The sequence below is a fragment of the Alligator sinensis genome, unplaced genomic scaffold, assembly GCF_000455745.1.
Source record: "Alligator sinensis unplaced genomic scaffold, ASM45574v1 scaffold1000_1, whole genome shotgun sequence".
In the NCBI taxonomy this organism is placed as follows: domain Eukaryota; kingdom Metazoa; phylum Chordata; order Crocodylia; family Alligatoridae; genus Alligator; species Alligator sinensis.
This window is the reverse complement of record NW_005842478.1, coordinates 826,395-834,924: the sequence shown is the minus strand read 5'-3', so window position 1 is coordinate 834,924 and position 8,530 is coordinate 826,395. Positions and strand designations below refer to the sequence as shown.

At 44.3% G+C, this 8,530-nt stretch overlaps 1 protein-coding gene across 1 annotated transcript in view; it reads left to right on the top strand.

Moving 5' to 3' along the window:
* The window catches only part of HERPUD1 (homocysteine inducible ER protein with ubiquitin like domain 1), a 9,442-nt gene extending 5,912 nt beyond the window's left edge, over positions 1 to 3,530 (top strand). The window contains exons 7-8 of the mRNA XM_025212711.1: positions 725 to 830; positions 1,798 to 3,530. Coding sequence (XP_025068496.1) covers positions 725 to 830; positions 1,798 to 1,962 — 271 coding nt within the window. The 3' untranslated portion in view covers positions 1,963 to 3,530. The remainder of the gene's footprint in view (positions 1 to 724; positions 831 to 1,797) is intronic.
* Positions 3,531 to 8,530: the final 5,000 nt, after the last annotated feature.

The following is an 8,530-nucleotide window of genomic DNA, read 5'->3' as shown; positions in this document are numbered from 1 at the left end:
CATGTTTTGATCAGCTGTGAAAATAATGTAGTGTCTTAAATTGCTAGCAGTAGGCTCAAGTCTCGCCCCTGATCAGGAGCAGCTCTCACATTCCAGCTGTCTGAGGCTAATTGTAAACACAAAATTCAGAGCGCTAAATCTGATGCAACTAGAGCTGTCTTCTGATCTTGAAAGCCATGGGGACTAGAGGTCTAAATTTTTTGAGCACAAGCAGCAGCCACTGCTGGAAATAGTAGTTTTTCAAGCACCCATCCACTTCTTGAGCTACACTGGATGAGGGAGCAATGCCAGCACTGGGAATCTTTTAAGTTATCTTGCCTTGGGGCAGATGAGTGGGTATACAAATTAGAGCTGCTTTTACCCAACTGCTGTTCTTTATCTTGGCTCTTGCAATACATACTGCAGGTTGTGCCTCAGCCATTCTAAGGTCCTAATCATGATCCCTTATACCTATGGTTCACCAGCTGTTCCAGAACTGCATCTCCTGCTGCCCCTCTTATATCCTGGGATAGATAAACCTACCCTGCTACCCTAATGCTGATAGATGTGCATTGTGATTAGATAAGCTTTTGAAGGCTTTCTCTACAGATCAGACGGGATAAACCTGTTTGTCTCAAATATGCTGTTTACTCCTGGGTGCATTTTCAAGTGTTACTCGCAAGATTGAAGTGTGGTAGGCAGGAGGAGTAAGTATATCCTAACAATGATTTATTGACTTCCTCAGGCACCAGGTTGGATGGTTTCCATTTAGACGCAGGCTGGTTCAACCATTTCCAAACAACGTTCCTCCTCAAGATGCCATAAACCAGGATCAGAATAACAATTTACAGGTATTGACTCAATGTGGGAATATGAAATTGTGGGAAAGCTCTAGGTTGTTAAACGTAGGAAAATGTAATGTTCTCTAGAAGTTTGTGTATCAAAACCTTTAATGGTGGAGTACCTGAAGCAGCTTAATTCTTAATACAATTTAATTCCCACTGTTCTGTAGATCAGAATCTATTGCTACATATCACTTAATTACATCTGATGGCCATAACATGGGCTCAGACTTCCATAAAAATAGGGAGTCTTTCCTGCACATGACTAGAAATTTACTTGGATTTTAAAAGTTATCTCTGGCAGTTACTGGTATTCTTGCAACTGATACAAAGTAGCCCTCCTCCAAAAGGTGATTTTTCTGGCACAAAATGTATCTGGTCAAAGTAACAGGTTCGTGGCACTTCATCCTGTGGGAAATACTTGCAGTGCCTGGTTAGGGTAGGAATGTCTGCCTCTGCTTTAGTAGCAGAGTGTCCTTTGTGTCACAAGTCAACTGATCCCATAATTAAAGAGTATTTTCCAGTAATCTGGAAATAGCCAACACATCTGTGTAAGACCCATCTGCATGTGTTGCAAGTAGGACACATTCAAGTTACCTTTTTATTTGGTCTGCGGAATTACACGTTCACTGACCAACTTACAAGCAGAACTTAAATATTTCAGATTTGTTCTGGTGCATTACATCCTTTACTTAAGTCTTGCTTGGACAGGGGGAACATAAAATTGGACCCAGTGAATATAGGTGGCTTATGCTTACAACTTGGTGGTCTTCCAAAAGGTGGAATTCTGTAGCTGGATAATTAACAAAAAGTGCAAAATTCTTTAACATTTATTATTGCTGCTTAAATAGTTCCTTTTCATTTTGAGGTTGGAAGAATCACTTGATTTCCATTTTAAAGGGAGAATGAGGTTTCCATCTAGAATTATTTCTTAACTATAGAGACCCTGTTTACACAGTGTGCTTTTTATTAGCAGGAGGAAAATGCTGATGGATCACCTGAAGCAGAGGTTTTTGATGAAGGAAGCACTTTACCAGAAGGTCAGCAGGGCACCCCCTCACTTATGAGCACAGTCTGGCTGTTCTTTAAGACTTTCTTTGCATCTCTTCTTCCAGAAGGACCTCCTGCTTTGCCAAATTAATTGCTCTACTAGCCAGTCCAACTCCAGGAAATTACTCTCCCACTTACCTTATGGGACCAGACCCCAGCTCCAAAAAAGTAAAATGAAGATCAGTGGGACTTCCTCAGTCTTGAAGTGATTGGCAAGATTTGGAAAGCTGCAAGAAGCCTTAAACCATTACAGTGTAGAGACTAAAATGTAGTGTGTTTCTCATGTCTCCATTCCAAAGAACTTCATATATGCTGTATGGAGGCCTAAAATTGTACAGCTGTGCACTATGAAGGCACAGACAAAGCTGGTGTGTACAGAATTGTTAGAAGCAGATTGCTGCTGCCTGTGCAATTTGATTCCTGTTGGAATGTTTCAAATGCTATTTAAATTACACTGAGTGTAGTGTCTGTCTTATACAATGACTTGCTAGCTATGAATTAGCAAAACTTTCTAGGGAAGATATGTGCAGTGCTTTAAGCTTAAAAGAAAATAGAGAGAAATCATGTTTTCTGTATAAATATCTTCCTAAATAAGACATAAATTACAATTTATTTCTTTGACAAAGTATTTGATTACTGTGAGATGATGAGCCCGTTGTCAAGCAGCTACACTGATCAGCTGAGTAACAAATTGAATTTTAAGTTGTCAAACTCAGGCATTTTTAACAGTTGACACATTTTGTTTCCCAGTTTAATAAATTCTGCCAAAGTAGCCGCCTTTCTTTCATCAGTAAATAGCTTACACTAAATCTCTTAACTGTTTTCAATATGCAAGAAGCCTTAGAGGTCTTCTGCCCAACTAAGTTTCTGTACTTTGTTAACAAGACCAATGCCCAAGCACCTTTGCTGTCAACTTAAAATGGTCTGTTACTACTGCAAACTAGATTTTTTGGAATCCCAGAGGCTTGTGACAAATGAGTTGTACCTTCTGAGCTTGGCCACAGCAGAGAATCCCCTTTGGAAGTCTTTCTTCCTAGAGTAGAAAACTGCCACTGCAGTTATGCATTCCAGTAAGCAAGATGCTATGCAAATCTCTCCAGAACCATTTTCAGTACATCGGCTTTTTCCATTGTGTACCCTTTTAGTGTCCAGTATCATTTTCAACAGTGTGCATGTTTTGGTATTGAGAATTGTGTGTCCACAAATAGCTCATACCAATGGCTGGCTGTGTACCTAACTTGCTTTTTTGTATACAGGATAATTAGTTGCATGTACAAGTGAAGAATAGTTGCACATTTAAGCTCAGACCCTAGTCTAAATTTATTTTTTTTGCAGCCTCAGAGTTGGTTCTTAAAGTGCCTTTAATAGTTTTCAATGAATTAACAAAAGAGACTGTAGTTAAAATGGCTGTTGGCATTCTGTAGCTCCTTGTAGCAATTCTCTAGGCATTAGAAATGGTTCAGTCTCTGCTGTGTGATGGTGTAGGAGGCTCCCTTGGGGACAACTGCATGAGTTTACACAGTGCATTATATCTGCTCAGGGATTAAATTTATCTGTTTAAAAGTCTATTTGTCTTTTCTGGGGAATGCCTGGTTCTGTGATTGTTTTTTGTCAGTGCTACTTGTAATAGCAAACTTCCATAATAAAGGCTTAAAACAAGTGTTTTGTCATTCTCTTTTATGTGTATAACAAGTTTGTATGCAGCTGTGATTACTTAATCTGATTCTTAATTCTGCTCTTTCCACACATTAAACAGAGTATGTTGACATTTTAACTACTGCAGTTAGACTTGTTACCTGTCAAAATAAATTTCCAAGAAGTTCTTCAGCTCTGAATAGTATATAGCTCCTGCGGCTTAAACCTTGAAACCTGTCATCAGGAAGTACTGTCTCCATACCACAAATCCACAAAGAAGTTGGTGAAAAAGAAGGCAAAGTAAAGTGATACAACATCTAGGAAGGTTGTATGACCATTTGAGTGTGAGAAGTCTTTCTATTGTTTTACTCCAACTTTAGTAAACTGAATGAATAGACCACTTCAAGACAGGTAAATGGAAGAGACCAAACATTTAACTGGGAGTGAACAATTTTTTAATTTAAACAGAAACCTTGAACAGTGGGGGTAAATTAATTTACAATTGATGAGTACTGGCTTCAAATTGGAAAGAATGTTTTCAAGTTTAGTATAGTGTGTAAAGGTCCTATAAAAAAAAAAAAAAAAAATCACACCTGTATAGGATGCAAGCCCAGTTGCTAAGAATTTACAATCCAAGGAGATGAGTGATTATGGAGGATGCACTTAAGACATACAATATTGAAATTATACTTAAAGGTAATTATTGCCATTCAATAAATAGCCAGACATTCCTCTCCACAGGGATTGCAGCAGCAGGGTGTTCACAAGGGTGTTGGCTTTCAAAAATATTGGGATGGCATCCTAGAAGTGTAGGACAGAATGGAAAAACTGACACCGTGATTATATGAGGATGGACATGGAGCAGGGGGGAAGATGAGAGAGGTGCATTAGGATCTCTCCCCTGTGTCGAGTGAATACAAAATGGATTGCCCATTCCTACTGAAACTCTATGTATTAGTCATTGAGGTAGATCCTCAGCTGTATACATTACCCTGCGAGTTCTATAGGACTTATGATGTTTTATGGGGTGTCTGGAAGAGGTAGTACCTCCAGAGAAAGTGTACATCATGCTTGTCTGAGTGACTCTCTGTTGGTCCTCACCAGCATTCAACTCTCACTTGTGGCTCCAAGTAATCTGCATGTGATAGCGGCCACACCCTGGTAAACTGCCTTGATGGGTGGGCTAAACCAGGTGAGGGTACCCAGTCAGCTTTTTGACCTCTGGGGAGATAGGGGCATGCTTGCTCCTGCAAGCAAAGTCTCACTCGGGCTGACTAGGCAGATGAGACCCTTGTATGGTCCAATGGCCATGAAGGTCTCCACAGTGATAAGCTGTGGATTGTGTAGAGCAGGACAAGGCGCAGAAGGTGTCCTGGTCATCTGCTGCATATGGGCCAGTCTCCAGCTGTCTTGACACTGTCCTGCAACTGGTTACCAATTGGCTCGGATGAGAGAGTGAGGCTGACCCCGCACATCTCTTCCTCACTTAAATCCAAATCTCTTGCAATTCATATCCAGCAACAAGTCTTGTGGAGATGGGCCAGCAATGAAGCAGCACATGTGGACACATTGGAAGCTGTAGCTGCAAACCAGCACACAGGCGGCTCAGGGCTTTGGATCACTTTCTACTGAGAAGCAGCAGTAGAACTCGGCAGCTGCCTGAGTGACTGAGCAGCCCTATTCAGCAGGGCTGTGGAGCTTCACTTGCTGATTTGATTTGGAGGAGATTTGGCCCGAGTCAGCGGCCGAATCTCCAAATCAAATTGGGAGACTAATTAAAAGGTCCGAATCAATTTGAAGCCTCCGAATCGATTTGGAAAAGATTCGAAGAAGTTTTGGAGATTTGGGCAGTCCCTGCTTGCCACTAGAGGGAGCTGGACCTGGGCTCCATGTCAGTAAGTAAGGAGGGGTGCTGGAGGAGGGGGGAGGGGACTATGGGGGATCTCCACTAGGCCCAATCCCCTACCTGCGCCCTCAGCCCTCCCTCAGCACCCCCTGACCACCGCCCATTCTCCCAATGTCTGCCCCACCTGGCCCCAGCATCCTGGCACTTTTTTTTTTTTTTTAAAAGACCTGCACTCACTGGCTGCTGTAGTGACCATCAGAGCCTCTGGGGCCTTATAGCAGCCCCACCATGCAGTGTGGGGCTGTGGGGGGGCAGCGGGGATTGCTCCCCCACCTGGCAGGAGCTGGTGAGTGTGGGGCTTTTCTTTTTTTTTTATATGCAGGGATGCTGGAGCTGGGCGGGGCAGCCATTGATGGGACTGGGAGAGGGGACGGGATGGGGCCTGGTCAATTCAGCAATTCAGTTGATTTGGCAATGGCCAAATCTCTGAATCAAATTTGGCCGAATCGATTCGGGACAGTGATTCTAATCACCGAATCGAATCATTGTCCCCTGAATTGGCCGAATCCAAATCCAAAGCAATCACTAGCTGCTTCACACAGGCCTACTATTCAGGACTGCACTGCTCACCTCCTAGAGTGAGGAACGGGCTAGAAAAAGTGCCCCAAACATTGCCTGCTTCATTTCACCCTGGCCAGCATACCATGCCTGGCAGGGGTCCCACTATGGCGGTCGCAAAGGAAAAGGAAAGAAATCAATCTCCCTCAATCTGGGTGCGTGGAACGTACGTACATTGACTGACAGAAACACCAACAGACCTGAAAGGAGAACTGTCCTCATCAGGAGAGAACTGGGCAGATATAACGTCCAGATCGCTGCTCTCAGCTAGACTTGTCTACTTGATGAAGGGCAGCTTACAGAAGGAAAAGTTAGTTACACATTCTTCTGGAGTGGTTGTGGCAACAAAGCCAAACAGGAAGCAGGTGTCAGTTTTGCTATACAAAACTGCCTCGTCAAGAAGCTGACCTACTTGGCAAAGGGAGTGAATGACTGACTGATGGTGCTCAAGCTTCCCCTGCTTGGCAAAAAATGCACTCCATCATCAGCGTGTATGCCCCTACCACAAACAACTCCGACAAAGTCAAGAACCAGTTCTACAATGACCTCCACTGCATGATCGCTGCTGTACCAGAGTTTGACGGCCTCATCCTCCTTGGCGACTTCAATGCCAAGATTGGCTCTGACTACCAAGCATGGGATGGCGTCATCGGGAAGCATGGGAGTGGAAGCTGCAATAGCTATGGTCTTCTGCTGCTCAGACTATGTGCAGAACATGAGCTTTTGGTTACTAACGTTGTGTTCCATCTCCCCAACCAGAAAATGACATCGTGGATGCACCCTCACTTCAAGCACTGGCATCTTAATGACTATGTCATCTTCTGAAGGAGGAACAGACGTGATGTCCTTCTAACCAAAGAAATGTGTGGTGCTGAATGCTGGACTGATCATTGACTCATCACCTCCTCATTAAAGTTCATGATTCAACCAGACAGTATCTGAAAGGAAAAAGTGGACCAAAGTGCCTCAACACTGCAGGGCTGATAAATGACAGCACTAGGCTGTCTTTTGCAAACCATCTGAAAGATCAGTTTCACACTATACGGGTCCATTCTGACTCCATTTAAGCCAACTGGAAGTGGCTCCATGAAGCTATACACTCCGCAGCCCTTGAGACCCTGGGACCAAGCATCTGCAGACACCCAAGACTGGTTTGATGAAAACGATGAAGAGATACAATGGCTGCTGGAAGAGAAACAACATCTCCACAGATGCTACCTCTGTGATAAGTCCACGTCAGCACAACATGCCTACAACTCGATACAGAAGACCATTCAACACAAGCTGTGAGGGATGCAGGACACATGGTTGAGGAACAAAGCAGACGAGATCCAGTACTATGCTGACTGAAACAATGCACAGAAGTTCTGTGATGCCATAAAGGCTGGCTACAGTCTGGGTCCTCGGATCCTCCCCTCTGCTGATAGGACCATGCTGTTAACTGACAAGGTCCAGATCCTCCAGAGACGGGTTGAACACTTCAGCGCCGTCCTCAATCGGACCTCCTCCATCAACATGGATGTGATAATAGGCTGCCTCAAATCGCCGTCAACACCTCACTTGAAGCTCCACCTACAATTATGGAAGTCCAAAAGGCCATACAGCAAATGTCTAGTGGCAAAGCTCCTGGAGCCAACACGATTTCAGCAGAGGTCTACAAATCAGGGGGTCACAGCCTTACAGAGAAACTAACTGAGATCTTCTGCAGCATATGGTCACAGGACGTAGTCCCCCAAGAATTCAAGGATACCTCCATCGTCGTTCTGTACAAGAGGAAGGGAAATCGCTAACTCTGAGACAACCACAGGGGCATTTTCCTCCTCTCAACTGCTGGAAACATACTTGCAAGAGTCCTCCTCAACCAGCTGACCAACCATCTAAATGACCTACTGCCTGAGAGTCAATCCAGCTTCAGAAAAGGACGTGGAATGACTGACACAGTGTTTACAGTCCGGCAGCTTCTAGAAAAGTGCCAGGAATAGAACGTTGACCTTCTCCTCACATTCATCACATTCACATTCATCCTGTTGCGAGGAAAAAGAGGGAAAGGGGCCAGGAGGCTTCCTTGGCTGACCAGAGAAGTCCAGGGCAGCCTACGGGCTAAAAGGGGAGCATATAAAAAGTGGAAACAGGGAGAGATTACCAAAGAGAAGTATACCTCCTCTGCTCGCACTTGTAGGGAGGCAGTTAGACAGGCCGAAGCTACCATGGAGCTGAGGATGGCATTCCAAATAAAGGATGACAAAAAATTGTTTTTTAGATATATAGGGAGTAAAAGGAAGGCCCAGGGTGGAATAGGACCCCTACTAAATGGGCAGAAGCAATTGGTGATGGACAGGAGTGACAAGGCTCAACTCCTCAACGAGTTCTTTGCCTCAGTGTTCCTAAGCGAGGGGCAGGACAAGGCTCACACTGGGATTGTGGAGAGGCAGCAGCAAGGCGCCAGACTACCATGCGTAGACTCTGAGATGGTGCGGAGTCACTTGGAGGAACTGGATGCCTTTAAGTCAGCAGGCCCGGATGGGCTCCATCCGAGGGTACTGAAGGCACTCGCTGGCCT